The sequence below is a fragment of the Orycteropus afer genome, unplaced genomic scaffold (assembly GCF_000298275.1).
Source record: "Orycteropus afer afer isolate SDZICR_OR568_19922 unplaced genomic scaffold, OryAfe1.0 scaffold00194, whole genome shotgun sequence".
NCBI lineage: Eukaryota > Metazoa > Chordata > Mammalia > Tubulidentata > Orycteropodidae > Orycteropus > Orycteropus afer.
In genome coordinates, this window is record NW_006921781.1 from 2,592,612 (window position 1) to 2,609,676 (window position 17,065).

A 17,065-nucleotide genomic window follows, 5' to 3' on the forward strand; every position below is an offset into this window, starting at 1 on the left:
TGGTGGTTTGAACCCACCAGCCACTCCATGGGAGAAAGATGAGGCAGTTCGCTTCTGTAAAGATTTATAGCTTTGGAAACCCAATGGGGCAATTCTACTCTGCACTATTGCGTCACTATGAGTCAGAATTGACTTGATGGCAGTGGGTTTGGTTTTCTGGGTTATATACCCAAGTTTCAAACCATACTTTCCTTTGCTATTTTTCATAAACTATTTATTTTAGTATTTTTAATAGCGATGCCCTGTTATTATGAGGACAAAGCTGCTTTTCCAGTAAACCACATTTTTTAAAAATCCCACAGGGCTAAATTCCCAGAAATCATGGTTTGCATACAAAAGAAAGATTTGTAGGTTTATAATCTACTTTATTATTATTTTTTAAATTGCACCGTACAATTACTGATAGATAAAATAAGAGTATTTAGAAAAATTCAAATTGATCAGTATCAAAATATACCTCATTGAAATATACTTACTTATAAAAACATATTGCCTTTGCCATGTGAAAATCTGGTGTTCAGTTCTCTAGATTTCTTTATCAGAGCTTTTTTCTGAGCTTCATCAAACTGATTAACCTTGAGATCTTTATCCCGGTCAAATGGTATTCTTTCTTGAGGCTTATTTTTATCTTCAGCAGCCTTATTCTTTAGTTTTTTATGATGTATGTCCATAAGAGATTCTGATCTTTTTGAGTCCTGAGGAGAGCAAGATAGCAGAAATAAAAATCTTGTTTGTACAAATTGCTGACAGAACATGATCATGAAACAAAATAGGAAGGTAGTGACACTGAACAAGAAAGAGAGTTATTTACAAACCCAATAGATTTTTCCAAATACAACACAGCATCTCTGAAGAAAATACGCATCAGAGGCAAATTCAATTCAACCATAATAAAGATGTCTACTAACTATATGCTGGACAACAAAATAAGTACAAGACAGAGAAGAAACAAATATTTAAATAACTGTAATGAAAGGAATCATGTGACCTGTCCAAATTAACCTATGAACCAAGAACCTGGGTGTAAAAGGAGCAATTATATTCTCACTTGGGAGCCTGATTAAAGCTTCCAGGATGTGCTGGCCCTTGAAGCCAGCACTGGATTTTAACAAGTGGATGTGAAGGGAAGGGCTTTGCTAGGCTGAGGCAAAACCCGGCAAAACTCAGAAATATGGGCACAGAAGTGGCAATATTCAAGGCCTGGGCAGGGTATGTTGGCATGTTTTATAAGCTAGGATATTTTTGTTCTTTCAGTTTTCTTAATTGTTCACATTTTCAGATCTACGTAGTAGGACAAAGCCTAACAAAGGCAACTAGTTTAAAGAAGTAGGGATTTCTACAGAACTTTCGACAATGATTTAGGTAAAAGAATGGCACTGGAATGGAGAAATAATGAAGAGTGGTAGGAGTCATGCAGCTGTCTTCAAAATGAAGGATATCCACCCCTGAGAGTGATACAGAGTGGATTCTATGGTGTGTGAAGACATGGGTAATTGTAAGGCAATTAACTCAAGTTCCCAACATCCTTTATGTAGCCTTTCTTAAAAATGATTTTCCCTCGAGCTCTCCTGAAGGTGCCTCCCCTTTCATTCTAGCCCTTTTCCCACTTGGCAAAGGGGAGGCACTCCCTACCCCCATATAGAATATGGCCTAGGGGAGTTCAAGCCTCCAGGGCATCAAACAAAGGGATAACCTGAAATACTGGTGTGAGTAAAACTTCCTTTAGTCAAGAAACTAAAACCTAGGAGGGCTTTGTATCCTTCTGAGTCTTCAACTTATTTCTCTTAAGAGTGTAGTGTCCTTTAGAAATGAGTTTGGTGGCTGTTTTTGGACTGTCCTGCATTCAGATATACTGAAGAATGGAACAACAAAAGGAAGGGCAATTTTTGCTTAATAACCCCATCTCTTCCAGGCCCTGTCTACTGTGTCAAAGTCTTTACCTGAAGGCAAAGAAAGAGAGCTGAAAGTGGCAGCATCATATTGAAATAAGGTACCTCCTTCCCTCATTTACATACTTATATTAGAATTCAGAAGCATCAAAGGAATGATCATTAACACATTTTTTAATATGGAAAATGAAGTTAGACTTTCTGACAGAACCAAAGTACAATGGCTGATTTGAAAATGAGAACTGATTTTGCCCATTAGTAGACATTTTCCATAAACTGAATGAACTCAATCTGGAAATCCAAAGTTTTAAAATACAGAAGCTATATTAGTGAATGTGTATTTAAATTAGCACTATTTCAATTTTCCCAATCCCTGCTCTACTATAGGAACTCTGGTAGCATGGTGCCTAAGACACTTGACTGCTAACCCGAAGGCTGGCGGTTCAAACCCACCAGCCACTCCTCAGAAGGAAGTTTGGGCAATCTACTTACGTAGTGATACCACCTCAGAAACCCAAGCAGGGGTCACCATGCGTCGGATACGACTCGACAGCAGTGGTGTGGTGGTGTGTGCTCTACTATAGAGTACCTCATAAAAACTAAAATCAAATCCAGACATCGAGTTGATTCCAACTCCTAGTGATCCCCTTTGGGATTGCGAGGTGGTAAATCTCTATGGAAGTAGACTGCCTCATCTTCCTTCTGCGGAGTGGCTGGTGAGTTTGAACTGTCAACCTACTGGTTAGTAGTCAAATACCTTAGGCATTGTGCTGCCAGAGCTCTTGAGAGTACCTCATAGTCATGAATAACTATGATAAAGTCTTTTAGAAACTAATTTACAAGTTAAGTTCTTTCTTATTCTTTATGTTCCACAAAATTTACAGAGGTGAAAAGAGAATCATCAAATATTGCTAAGAAAAAATAGGCTTGAATACATTTACCGATACATTCAGTATGCATAAGGAACGGTGTACATGGGTAAGCACTCAACTACTGACTGAAAGGGTGATGGCTCGAATTCACCCAGAGGTGCCCCAGAAGATAGGCCCAGCGATCTGCTCCTGAAAGGTCACAGCTTTGAAAACTCTATGGAACAGAATCATTCTGCACACATGGGGTTGCCATGATTAAGTTCTGAATTCAATAAAACTAGATGGCAATGATGGAGATAGTCCTGGTTCTTTCAATACTAGTTAACCTTGGACAAGTAATTTGCACCTCATTCGCCCACTGTAAAATGGCAGTAATAATAGTAACAATTTCAAAATATTTGGGTGGAGAAGAGTTAAGTGATCAAACAAATACAAAGTATTTAGTGCAGTGCTCAATAAATGTTAAGGGTTACATTTATTGACAATTTATTATATTGTAATCCTCCCAATATTTCTGTAAGCTACCAATTTGGAAAGAAAGAAAGAGAAAAGAAATTAATGTGACTAATGCAGGGAAAAACAAATTCAAAGAAGGTCCTGAAGAGCCAAAAGCTGAGATTATCAGCAAGAATCTTTGTTAATAGATCACTATGAGGGTTAAGAAAATGAGTCAGAACCGAATGATATTGTTATAACAAAATGTGTTCCATTTCCATCCATTTCTTATGTAAAACAGGTTTCTTAACTCTTAGAACTATAAAAACAAACAAACAAAAGAATATAATTGATGTTGAAATCATTCCAGCAGTAAGTAACACTCATCCAAAGATCAGAAACTAATGGGAAAATAGTCTTTCATTAGAAGATTAAATTAAATTTACATTTTACTTGTCATGCTTAATACTCGTTTATCAAAATTTACATTTTTATATTATGTGATCAAGTGAAATAAAAACCCAATTCAGAAGGAAAGTAAGTGTATGTTAAGATTTAAAGACTCAGACAAAAGAAATTAAAAAAACTTTCGGTTCCAATTTACATGCACATTTTTGTTATAGCAAAATATATCAATATAATCATAAAAGACTTTCAAGCATAAAAGTAAACCCATCAGGATAAAATTCTGTAGCAGAAGAGAAATAGAACTTGTTCATATATATTCTTTAATGGCTATTAACACCCACTGCCATTAAGCGGATGCCAACTCATAGTGACCCTAAAGGACAGAGCAAAACTGCCCCACAGGGTTTCCCCGGCTGTAAAACTTTACAGAAGCAGAATTCCTCATCTTTCTCTTGGGAAGCGGCTGGTGGGTTTGAACCTCAGATCAGCTGTTAAACGCTTTAACTACTATGCCACCAGAGCTCCCCTTAATGCTATCCTGGTAAGTACTTAAAGTTAACGAAAATTTTAGATGTTAAGTTAAAAATATGCAAGGGGATAAATCATTTTTAAAATTTTAGAGGTAACAAAAAACAAAACAAAACAAAACCTTGAAGACGACTGGCCTCCAATCCTGACTGAAGAGATATATAGATTGCTGGGCCCCGTTATAGATTTAGTGAATTAAAACCGCCAACTGTGGGTCTCAGAAATCTGTGCTTTTAAAAATCACCCAGGTTCTCTTGCAGGTGATCTATTGAACATGGACCCCACTGCGTATCTCATCGTTTCTAGTAGTTTGCTAGTTAGACATAGAAGAAGAACCAGAGCAAGTTTATTTTAATTTAGGATGGGGAACTATAATGTCATATAAATATAATTATGTAAGTCACTCGCGCTGCCCAGGAACTCTCGTCCTACCAGAAGGAACACAACCCAAAACAGAGGTTCTTCCAGTAGGATTCAAAATGCCAACTACTCAATGAGAGCCACCCCTCCTCCCCCAAGGTACCATAAGAATGGAGTCATCAAAAATCACTTTGTGCCACACCCTTATTGCCCTGGAAATCAGAGCTCCAATCAGAGAAGCCTGTACACCTCCATAGTCCACCCACCCTTGCCTCGACAACAGTCCACTGGCTCAGACTGAGTGTCCCAGACAGCTGACAGCATGATTTCCTCAAGGTCCCAGACCAAGGTGCTGCAGGTATCTAGAGGCAAACCACAAGTTGGCCTCCCCCAGCAGGAGGCAGACTGAAGCTCCAGCCGAAGCCTAAGCCTGAGGTACCCCAGTGCAAGGCTCTGTATGCCTATGATGCTCTGGACACAGATGAACTCAGTTTCAATGTCAATGCTGTTATTGATATTATCAAAGAAGAGCCTTCTGGATGGTGGACAGGTTGGTTATGAGGCAAGCAGGGCCTCTTCCCCAACTACTACGTGACCAAGATCTGAGGCACACAAAGACTCTGTGTCGGGCGAAGGAGCTCCAGGCACAGACAAGGGAGGGGATATTTGGGGACTCCCTTTCTGATCCACAGCATATTATAAAAACATGATCTTTTAGCACTATTTCTACACATTTTTCTCCCCTTTCCCTGTTTCCACATCTATCCCTGCTAGTAAGATAATAATAACTCATTAATGAGATAATAGGAGCTCTGGTAGCGTAGTGCCTAAAGCATTTAACTGCTAACCAGAAGGCTGGTGGTTCAAACCCACCAGCCACTCCTTGGAAGGAAGATGGGGCAATCTACTTCTGCAGTGATACTGCCTCGGAAACCCAAGGAGGGGTCACTATGAGTTGGGTCTGACTCAACGGCACATAACAATAACAACAATAAGATAATAATAATAATAATAATGAAGACTGATAGGTAACAAGACTTGGAAGGGAAAGGCCAGAAGGTGTGAGAAAGAGCAGAAGAAACCAAAGAATAAAGTTTGGAGATGAGTGGAGGTGTGAGAAAGTATGGACCTGAGGGACCTCATATTACCTAAAGGCCTACTGAGAAACTTCATTTATATTGATGAGCAAAACTGTATAGAATACAAAATGTGACAAAAGTAAATGAAAATAGAGAAAAGAAGATGGCAGGCTTCAAGTTATTAATCTCTTCTATTAATAAAATTAAATAACAGTACAGACAGAAGAACATATTAAACCACAAGACTATTATAGTCAATTCAAACAATTCACGTACTCAAATTCATTATGTTAAAAGAAACAAAATCTTCTATCAGCTGTTTCAGGTGCTGTCTAGTGTAACTGGCACACTGACACACACGTGACCAAACAGGTCCTAGAACTCTAGAAAATACTACAAACATCTGGGAGCAGTCAATTCACCAAAAATCAATAAATTTAAACTATTTCCTGTACAGATCAACTTGCTAAGTAGCCATTTGCTGATTTACTAAGTTCATCATTCAATAAAAAAAAAGTTTTTATTTTTCTTAAAAAACATTTTATAAAATTTAGAGTAATTCATCTTGAATGGGATAGTTTTGAACAACTTTTGAAAATTCATGCTAAGTTTCTAGTTGTGTAGTTTTTATTTCTACTTGTATGCAGCATTTCAAAGCATTTCCTTTGTCAAAAGCTAAAGGTCATAGAGTGGTTCACTCGTAAGACTCTAGAAACATTTTGAAAAGTAAATCTCATCATAAGTAAATAAAATTTAAGCATAAGATTAGAACCTTAATATTTTTGATGCATATTAAAGTAAATCATAGACATCAATGCAAGTTCTCTTAAATACTTCAATATGCATGTCATTAACAGGGTTCAATATTTGATTACAATCTTTTTTTTTTTGAGAAAAACTGTACAATGAAATATATAGATCTTAAAGTTTATATGCACAGAATTTTGTAATCCAAACTCCTGTCAAGATTGGGAACATTTTCATCACCCCAGGAAGCTCTGCATGCACCTTCCTGGTCAATCTCCACATTCTGGCTCCAACAACCACCATTCTGATTCTCACTCCACCAGATTTGTTTGCCTCTTCTCAAGTGTCACATAAATGGAAGCATTCAGTATGAATGTGCTTACATAAGCAAGCATAATGATTTTGAGATTCATCCACGTTGTTCCATTTATTAGTATTTTGTTCCTTTTTATTGCTGAATAGCATTTCATTATACACACATTTTGGTTTTCCATTCTCCTATCAATGAATACCTGTGCTGTTTACAGCACTTAGCTTATTGAATACTCTTGTGTGAGTATTTTTGGGACAATTATGATTAAAGCTGTTATAAACATTCATGTTCATGTCTTTGTGTAGAAATGTTTTCACTTGTCTTAGGTAAATACCCAGGAGTGGAACTGCAGGGTCATAGTGTAGGTATATATTTAGTTTGAAAAGAAATGCCAGTTTGAAACAAAGAAATACTATATGACTCTAAAACTCCACTCCTACATATATACCCAAGGGAAAGGAAGGAAGTAAACAGATACTTGTATACTAATGTTGGCTGCAGCATTATTCACAGAACCCAAAAGGTTTTCTCCATCTTTTGTCCCCTAGTGTCCATCAACAGATGTTAGAGTTGTTAGAGAGGAATGAAGTTCTGATACATGAGAAGACATGGAGGAACCCTGAAATCCTGATGCTGAGTAAAGTCAGTGAGACATAAAGAATAAAAATTGTGTGATCCCACCATATGAAATAAGTAGAATAGGTAAATCCATCAAGACAAAATTAGATCAATGGTTACCAGGAGCAGGTGGAGGGGATATGAGGAGGTACTGCTTAGAGTTTCTGTTAAGGGTAATGGAAACATCTGGAAAAGGACAGTGGCCCAACATGGTAAACAATTAATGTCACAGAATTATATGTATATAAGTGGTTGAAATGGCAAATGTTTTATGTATTTTGCCACAATAAAAAATAAATTAAAACATAAATAAAAATACTTGGAGTTGCTCTTTGGATTAAATGAGTTAATACACGTAAGTGGCTTAGGGCTTGGAACATAGTAAGAACATGCTATATATATCACCTATTACTGATTCAAAGTTTTGTAAAATCAAAGCACAGTTCAAATGTGCAATATAATCTCTGCAGATTAGGAGGAAAAAAAAAAAAGAAAGTATCAGTGTGGGTAAAGGTCTGGCTTATTAATTTTCAAGGAGCACTGGTGGCACAGTGGTTAAAACACTCGGCTGCTAACCTAAAGACTGGTGGTTCAAACCCACCAGCCACTCTGTGGGAGAAAGATGAGGCAGTTTGCTTCTGTAAAGATTTACAGCCTTGGAAATCCTCTAATGCAGTTCTCCTCTGTCCTCTAGGATCACTGAATAGGAACTAACTTGATGGCAGTGGGTTTTGGTGGCTATTTATTTTCAGCCATTCTTTTCTAACATATGCCTTTATGGCTATGAACTTGCCCATAAGCAGCACTTTACAATACAGCTCACACATCTGGTATGTTAAGTTCTTGTTATCATTCAGGTCTAGGTATTTTCTAACTTCCATTACCATTCATTTTTTGGCACAGAGTTTAAATTTTGAATTTTTAAAACTTCTGTTTGCATAGGTCTTTTAAGTTGTACTGATTCTGAATTGTAACTCAAATTCCTCGTGGTTAAAGAACATGTTCTAAATGACAGTGAGTCTTTGAATGTTGTTGAGACATAACTTTTTAGCTGATGGGTTTTCACAAATGTTTGGTCTAGTTTACAGTTAGTGTCCAAAAAACTTTCACATATGTTTCACTGTTCCTAGTGTTCATATTGCCAATAAATCAAGTTAACTACATCCTTAATGTTTATGGAGCTTTTCATTACCTAACACTCTGCGAATAGAAGGTAATTTTCCTAAACACCTAAGCACTTCTCAGCGAACAGGGGGTTCAGTGTTTATATTTATTCTTTGAGCTGGAACACTCTCCAGTTTTTCTAAAAGAGAGAACAGAATAGTAATACGCCAAATGAATAGTGACCTGCTTAATTTATAAATTTAGACTGAACCAAATTTCAAAACCCTTTTTTCGTCCTATATTTAAGTCTTAGACTTCTCTCATATTTAAATTTTTACATCAAACATTCCAAATCTGCTTGTAATTTTAAACTCATGAACTGAGGATCTCTATGCATCGTCAGTGCTCTGGCTTTCTAATCAAACACTACCTCTGTCTAGTAATTAAACTTCTGATATATAACTTACAATAAAAATTAAAAACATTACATGAAATGCATTTTAAAAATCCTACACAACAGAATCGAGTATTTTTCAGAAAAGGTAGGTAAAAAAATACTGACGTATAGAGGGAGACATATAAAAGAAAGCAATATAAAACAATGAGAGGAATTAAAAGATCTAAAAATTAAAAGGTTATACATTATTCCCTTACTTACATTGTATGAGGATACCTGCTCAGCCAATCTCTTATCTCTTCCTGACAATACTTGTTCTTCATCCTTCTTAGTGAATGACTTCCTTGCTTCTTGTGTTTCCTAAGGAATGAGCAAAGGAAAGCAATACATATTGTTTTTATTGAGACAGAGACTAACTTGAGCTACACTGTTTGAATCTTTCCTATTAGAAATATCAATACACTTCATAAGGGATCAGTTAGTGTTCTGCTGTACGATTTTCATGACAATAAACAATCAAAAACCCTATCTAACCAACCAACCTAAAGAAATACCTATTTATCAAACGCAGAAATGAGTTGGACAAACAGAATAAATGTAGAAGAGAAATGAGGCTTAAAAAGAAATCCCGTATTATATGTTCTCAAAAACAATAAAATTCATTCTACAGAGAAATCACTTTTGAGGGGGAAAAAAAGTTAGATACAGAAAAAGAAATAAAAAGTACACAGATTAGAAAAGAAGAAATAAAACTATCTTTTTTATTCACAGAATAAAGTACCGACAGAAAGCCCCAAAAAGTCTACAAAAAAAAATTCACAGAACTAGTAAGCATAACAGTTGTAGGTAGGATACCAGGTCAATATACAAAACTGCTTGCCCACATACCAAAAATGAACAACTGAAATGTGAAATTTAAAAAACAATACTATCTACAATAGTACACACCCAAATGAAGTACTTAAGATATAACTCCAATGAATCTTAATTAGAAAAAAGAAAACATTGCAACAATATTCTGTTATTTGTTTAAGAAAACCTAGGAGGCCCTCATATAATTTTTATCTTAGTATCAAACTAAAATAACATCATATCTAATGAAGTACATTAAAAATATAGGAACATTTCATTGTAGCATTATTCGTAATAATGTTTAGGCTGTCCATCAACAGATGAATGGGTCCATCAACAGATGAATGGGTAAACAAAATGCATACATATTTAAAATGGAACATTATTCAGCCATAAAAAGAAATGAAGTTCTGATACATGCTATGACACATAAACCTTAGAAGGATTATGCTAAGTGAACTAAACCGACACAAAAGGTCAGATATTATATGACCTTAAACCAAAAAAACCAAACTCAGTGCCTTCAAGTCAGATCCGACTCACAGTGACCCCTCCTTGGGTTTCCGAGGTGATATCACTACGGAAGTAGATCTCCCAATCTTCCTTCCGAGGAGTGGCTGGTGGGTTTGAGCTGCCAGCCTTCTGGTTAGCAGTAAAATGCCTTAGATATGACCTTGTTGTTGTTGTTGTTAAGTGCTATCCAGTCATCTCCGACTCATAGTGACCCTATGCACAGCAGAACGAAACACCGCCCAGTCCTGAGCCAGCTCCATGATTCTTGCTGCACTTGAGCCCATCGCTGCCACCACCGTGTCAATCCACCTCGTTGAGGGCCTTCCCTACTTTTGTCGACCCTCCACCTTAACAAGTATGACATCCTTCTCCAGGGAACGGACCCTTCTGACAACATGACCGAAGTATGTGAAATGAAGTCTGGCCATTCTTGCCTCCAAGGAGAATTCTGGCTGCACTTCCTCCAGGACAGACCTGTTAGTTCTTTTAGCAGTGTTCAATGCATCAAATCTATTCTCTAGATGGTCTCTGAATTCAGGAGGGATATATTCAAGATCATATTTAACATGGAAACTTTCTAAATGACAATTTCTCAGGTGCATTAAGCTTCTTGTTACTGACAGGATAGCTATGAAACACTCCATTAATCATTAAATTCAGGAGTCTGCAAACCAACCAGATGTCAGCAGGAAGGAAGGGAAATTCTCTTATGTTTTTAGATTTTCTCCTTTTGAATCTCTGTTCATTTTATGAAACATTCCATTGTATTTTAGGAATTGAACCAATGCTCCTAGCACTCCTCAAGTTTATTTTGAAGATGTCTATTCCCTTAAGATAGCCCATTCAGCTCTTAAAGGCTTGATTGTCACCTTTGAATAATTGTCACCTTTGATTATAGCTTCATCAGTACTGATCTAAACAGTAGGTAAGATATGATCTTACCTACATGAAATATCTACAGTAGGCAATGAAGAGACAGAAAGCGGTTACTATGGACTGGGGAGTAGGGGGTGGCGGTGGGGAATTACTGTATAATGAGTACAGAGTTTCTGTTTGGGATAATGCATAAAATTTGGAAATGGTGATAATGATTATTCATTATATATATGAATAGCTCATATCTTATTTTTCCATAAAAATTCTCCCAGGAAACAGATCTTTTACTTACAAGTATTAAAGAGAAAAATCATGTTACTATAAAATGGCAATTAAAAACCAGAACATTTAAAACTTAGTAGATCTAATCAAGACTGGGAAGAGAAGACATAACAGATTCTGAGTTTGTGCACAACATTTTCTTTTCTTTCTAAAGAGCAATTATAGTTCTTGTAGGCCACAAAACTGTAAGTAGTATGGGAAATGTATACTGGGCAATAAAATATAAAAAAGTATGGAGTAGAGAAAATCTAAGCAGTTCTGTTGCTGCAGTAATTAAAGCATTTGACTGCTAACCAAAAGGTCAGTGGTTCAAATTCACCAGCTGCTCTGAAGAAGATTCCGTAAAGATTTAAAGCCCTGGAAACCCTATAAGGCAGTTCTATTCTGTCCTACAGGGTCACTATAAATCAAAATCGATGGCAGTGGGTTTTTTTTTTTTTTTTGGTTTAGAGAAAGCCTATCAAGAAAGAAATCTGGCTAAAATATTTTACAAAAATTAATCATAAACTTTAGCTTGGATCAAAGATCAAAGACAGAAGAAAACAAATAGTTCTGTGACACTACACAGTTTGTGACATAAATACAGTCTGAGTCAGAATCAACTCGATGGCAGTGGGTTTGGTTTTGGTATGCTATAATCAAGTATCACATACATTTTAAGGGCTATTAATAATTCCTTCATGAGTCCACTGTCAATACAGAACAAAACATATTCAGCACTGAAAAGAAAAATGATCAGGTATAAAGAACTCAGTGGGCTTAAAAATCACTTAAGTTCCAATTGCACTACCTAAGCTGATTTGTTCCACTGTTCTGTGTATTTTCCTCTGAAGAAGACTCCCTGCTTATCTGGCTGTAGGGTAGACATTCTATATGCAGTGAAGAAAAAGATGACAGAAAAAGGCACAAATAAATGTAAGCACAAATAACAAGTCCATGTAGTGAGGGAATTAATTGCCTTTTTCACAGATAATCTTAAATGTGGTTATAAAAACAAAAAAGATCACAATATGTTATCTTCATAAGACACAGCTAGGATGAGTGGCTGGGCATTCCAACACTAGCCTCTCAGGTGTGTGGCTCATTTCCACAGCACAGCTTTTGCCTCTTGTGCTCTATGTGTTTTGGCTCACTTCCCCTTTCTATGCCAGCTCTCAGATTTCCTTTAATCTTCAGATCAAAAGAGAATTTATGATGATGTCACCTACTCAGGGTATGGTATTAAAATGTGGAGACTCAACATACCATCCACATTTTAAGAATAAATATCTATTTCACAATCAATTCTCCACCAAAATGAAAACTCCTGAGGGACCTCTTTCATCTTTCTATAAACTGCAACGAAGCACAATGTCTGGTACAATTTCTAGTTACAGAATCAAAATAGAAATCTTGATTATTATAGGTACTGAGGAACAGGATAAACAGAGCTACGGTGATGAATTAAGTATGGAACTGTTTAGATCAGTACTGATGAAGCTATAATCAAAGGTGACAATTAATCAAGCCTTTAAGAGCTGAATGGGCTATCTTAAGGGAATAGACATCTTCAGAATAAACTTGAGGAGTGCTGGGAGCATTGGTTCAATTCCTAAAATACAATGGAATGTTTCATAAAATGAACAGAGATTCAAAAGGAGAAAATCTAAAAACAGTAAGAGGATTTCCCTTCCTTCCTACTGACATCTGGTTGGTTTGCAGACTCCTGAATTTAATGATTAATGGAGTGTTTCATAGCTATCCTGTCAGTAACAAGAAGCTTAATGCACCTGAGAAATTGTCATTTAGAAAGCTTCCACGTACCACAGAACTTTCTGGCTTAATCTGCAGCTTTGGTTCTTCTCCAAAAAACCTTGTGATTTAAAATATCACAAGATATTTTAAAAGATGATTTCATGGAGACAGTACAAAACTTTATGAAGACCAGAGAATTTGGAGTTAGAAAGGTCTGTTGTTGTTGTTACGTGATGCTGAGTCGGACCTGACTCCTAGTGACCCCTCTTTGGGTTTCTGAGGCAGTATCTCTACAGAAGGAGATTTCCCGTCTAATCACTCACCAGCTCTGTGACTCGAGAAAAGTTGACCTCATAGAGATTAGTTTCTCCATTTAAAAAATGGAGTCAATAAACCTGTATTGCAGGGCATTCTTGAGATTTAAGTGATTCAATAGCAAATTGTAAGCAATTAACATCACTTCCCTACTCATAATTCTTCTTCAGGGAAAAACATGAATCATTCCCTTCAGAATAATTTTTAAAATATCCACTGCATGGAGTCGATTCTAATTCGTATTGACCCTACAGTAAAGAGAACTGCCTCACAGGGTTTCCAAGGCTGTAAATCTTTACAGAAGCAAATTGCCACATCTTTTTCCCAATGGGCTGCAGGTGGGTTTGTACTGCCAACCTTTCAATTAAGCAGCTGAGCATTCAATCACTTGTGACATCTGGGCTTCTCCCTTTAAAAATAGTACCCTGTATCTTTTCAAAATAGAACCACATGGACAGAAATAAACAAACAAACAAAACCTCTCACTTTAGCTTTCCTTTCTCTGTCAGCTGGAGTATCTGTCCAAATTGATCGATCTCCAGATTTATCATCTGCTCTTCTCTTAAAAGTTCTTGGCCCAAAACCAAAGTCTTTCAGTTCTGGAGGAAGTTCAGTCATCCATGACTCCCTTGTAATTGGTTTAGGTGAATCCTTTAAGAGAAAAAGAAGTTATTAAAAAAAAAAAAAAAGCAGCATGGAAAGTACACCCATAATACCGTATAAGTGGCTATCGCTATGTTTTTCAATTGAGGTTTTAAAGTTGACAGACAACCATAGAAAGAATGGATGTTCTTACATCTTTGGCAATAAGAACGTCACGTTTTTAATATTTTGCTAATTGGACGAATACGATTTCCCATTTTTGTTTTAGGTTGAATTTTCTGTTCTATTGAGGTGGAGCATCTTTTCAAATCTTATTAGCCATTTGCTCTTCCTCTTCTGCATAGCCTGTTCATGTTCCTTACACATTTTTCTACAGCACTGACTTCTTATCAGTCTATAGGGGCGCTTAGCTTTGGTGGTTATCAGTCATATATATTACAAACACTTTCATCTAACCTACAATTCTTTTGACCTCATGCTATCTTCTGCCATACAGAAATTTTTACATAGACAAATTTGCCGATCTTTTTCATTAATATCTTCTGGCTTACAATTTTTTTTAAAAAATATTTTACTGTGTTTAAGTTGAAAGTTTACACAGAGGATTAGGTTCCCATTTAACAATTTATAAATAAATTATTTGGTGATACTGGTTATATTTTTCACAATGTGCCATCATTCTCATTCCTTTTTTTTCTGGTTGTACCATTTCTAGTACTCTAGTTTCCCTGCTCCCTTACTTTCTCATTTTTGCTTTAGAGTAATTTTTGACCATTTGGTCTCACATAGATGATTTGTTTAAAGGAGCTCATTACCCACGGGAGATATTTTTTATTTTTTATCAATCAATCTGTTATTTAGCTAAAAGGTAATCTCACAAGATGATTTCAGTTTAAGATTTAATGCACACTGATTCTTTTTTGAAAACATTTTATTTTGTTGTTGCTGTTGTAGTGAATACACACAGCAAAATACACACCAATTCAACAGTTTCTACATGTACCATCTGGTATCACTGATTACATTCTTCAAGTTGTGCGACCATTCTCTCCCTCCTTTGCTGAGTTGTTCCTACCCCATGAACATAAACTTACTGACCCCTGAGGGTCCTATCTAATCTTTCGAGTTGCTGTTGTCAATTCTGTCCCCTATAGATAGCTCTGGAGCTCTGGTAGCATAGTGCCTAAGGCACTTGACTGCTAACCAGAAGGCTGGCGGTTCAAACCCACCAGCCACTCCTCGGAAAGAAGGTTGGGCAATCCTACTTCCGTAGTGATACTGCCTTGGAAACCCAAGGAGGGGTCGCTATGAGTCGGGGCTGACTTGACAGCAAATAACAACAACAACAACATAGATAGCTCTTAAAAGAGTATAGTGCTCACGGCAGACATTTTTTTTACTAGTGAAGCTAAACTATTGTTTGGTTTAAGAAGACTGCAGGGAATATTCTGGTGTAAGGTTTAAAGATTATCCCAGGACAATAGTTTCAGGTACTTTTCTTTTGTATGTATGTTTTTATATTTAGATTTTAAATCCATTTAGTCTGTCTCATCAAGTAAAGTATATTTAAAACTTACATCACCTCCTCTAGTCAGTTTCTCTTTCATTCTCTGGGCCCTTTTTTCAAACTCTGTCGTTACACTATAGTTAACTGGTCCTTTTGCAGGCATTGGTCCAACAATGTCCTCACCATCTCCACTGCTATCTGTTTCCTTTTAAAACAAGACATTACCTTCAAATTAAAAGCAGAGTTACAAGATATAGAATTTGATCATAAATTGCTTAAAATTTAACTTAAATCAATTACCAACAGATAATAAAACAAAAAAGCAAACAGTGCATTGCCCACTAATCACTGAATAATGAGAACCTTTGCTTTTTTTTCCCAAGTATGTCAAAGAAAGCAAAACCAATTTTAGAAATGACATGTACCTCATAACTCAAATAAATACATAGTACAGAGAAGACAAAGAAATGGCATGACAATGGTCTCATTTCTTCAATTAGTTATTGTTGTTGCTGGCTACGAGCGAGTCAGCCTCTGCCTCATGGTGACCCTAACAGACCTCATGAAATGATTTCAGCTGTCTTCTTGATGGACACAGATGTAGCCTCAGAATTCTTCTCAACACAGTATTCCAGGTAGCTACTAATTTGTCAGAGTTGACATAAGCTGAAAACTATATTCTTATTCCTGGCACATACAAAGCTCTTTGGAATAAGATTCATACAATAAGGCATTCTTGGAAGCTATACAGACTTCATGATTTAGTGTTGTCCACTGAAATAGAAATGTGTAAGAACTCAAGAAATCCTGACCCAAAAGCCCTCATTCATCAGCTTAAAGATGTAACAGCGTGATAGAGAGAAAATTCCATTTGTTCCTATTAAATCATTTTGATAAAGGGTTTTCAAGTATGACACTGTGTGATACTACATATACTAAGTTTAAAGGTACTTTTAATCTTCAAGGAACAGATGTATTAATAACCATGATATATTTGTCTTCCAGCTCTGACAGGTAGCTTCTTCCTGTTAGTTTTCAAATTATCAGGATCAGGAGTTCATTTGTATTGCCTTTATTTTCCCCACCACTCCATAACTGTCTATAATTTCTTCTGTGAACCATTATAGCAACTGCCATTTGTACAATTATATGTTGTCTTTTGACATACTCTAAACTACATATAGGAGGTCTGGTAGCATAGTGCCTAAGGCACTTGACTGCTAACCAGAATGCTGGCGGTTCAAACCCACCAGCCACCCCTCGGAAGGAAGTTTGGACAATCTACTTCTGTAGTGATACTGCCTAGGAAACCCAAGGAGGGGTCGCTGTGAGTCAGGTATGACTCGATGGCAAATAACAACAACAACAAACTACATATACATGTACAAAAATTTAATAACTATGGACTTTGGCATACAATGACTTATTTGATGCTCATAATAAAACTGTGAATTGGGCATTATTATTTCTGTTTTCCATTTGAGGAAACTGAAGTTTGTTGTTGTTGTTGTTAAGTGCCGTCGAGTCGTTTCCGACTCATAGCAACCCCACGCACAGCAGAACGAAACACTGCGCAATCCCACGCCAGCCCCACAATCCCTGCTATACTGGAGCACATCATTGCAGCCACCGT

General features: G+C 36.6%; 1 protein-coding gene across 1 annotated transcript in view; it reads right to left on the reverse strand.

Annotated features, from left to right (window-relative positions):
* Positions 1-476: 476 nt before the first annotated feature.
* Positions 477-17,065, reverse strand: part of GPALPP1 (GPALPP motifs containing 1) — a 38,170-nt gene continuing 21,581 nt past the window's right edge. Inside the window, exons 6-9 of the mRNA XM_042781913.1 lie at positions 15,503-15,637; positions 13,809-13,973; positions 9,012-9,110; positions 477-695 (exon numbers count right to left, since the gene is read on the reverse strand). Of these exons, the coding sequence (XP_042637847.1) occupies positions 477-695; positions 9,012-9,110; positions 13,809-13,973; positions 15,503-15,637 (618 nt within the window). The remainder of the gene's footprint in view (positions 696-9,011; positions 9,111-13,808; positions 13,974-15,502; positions 15,638-17,065) is intronic.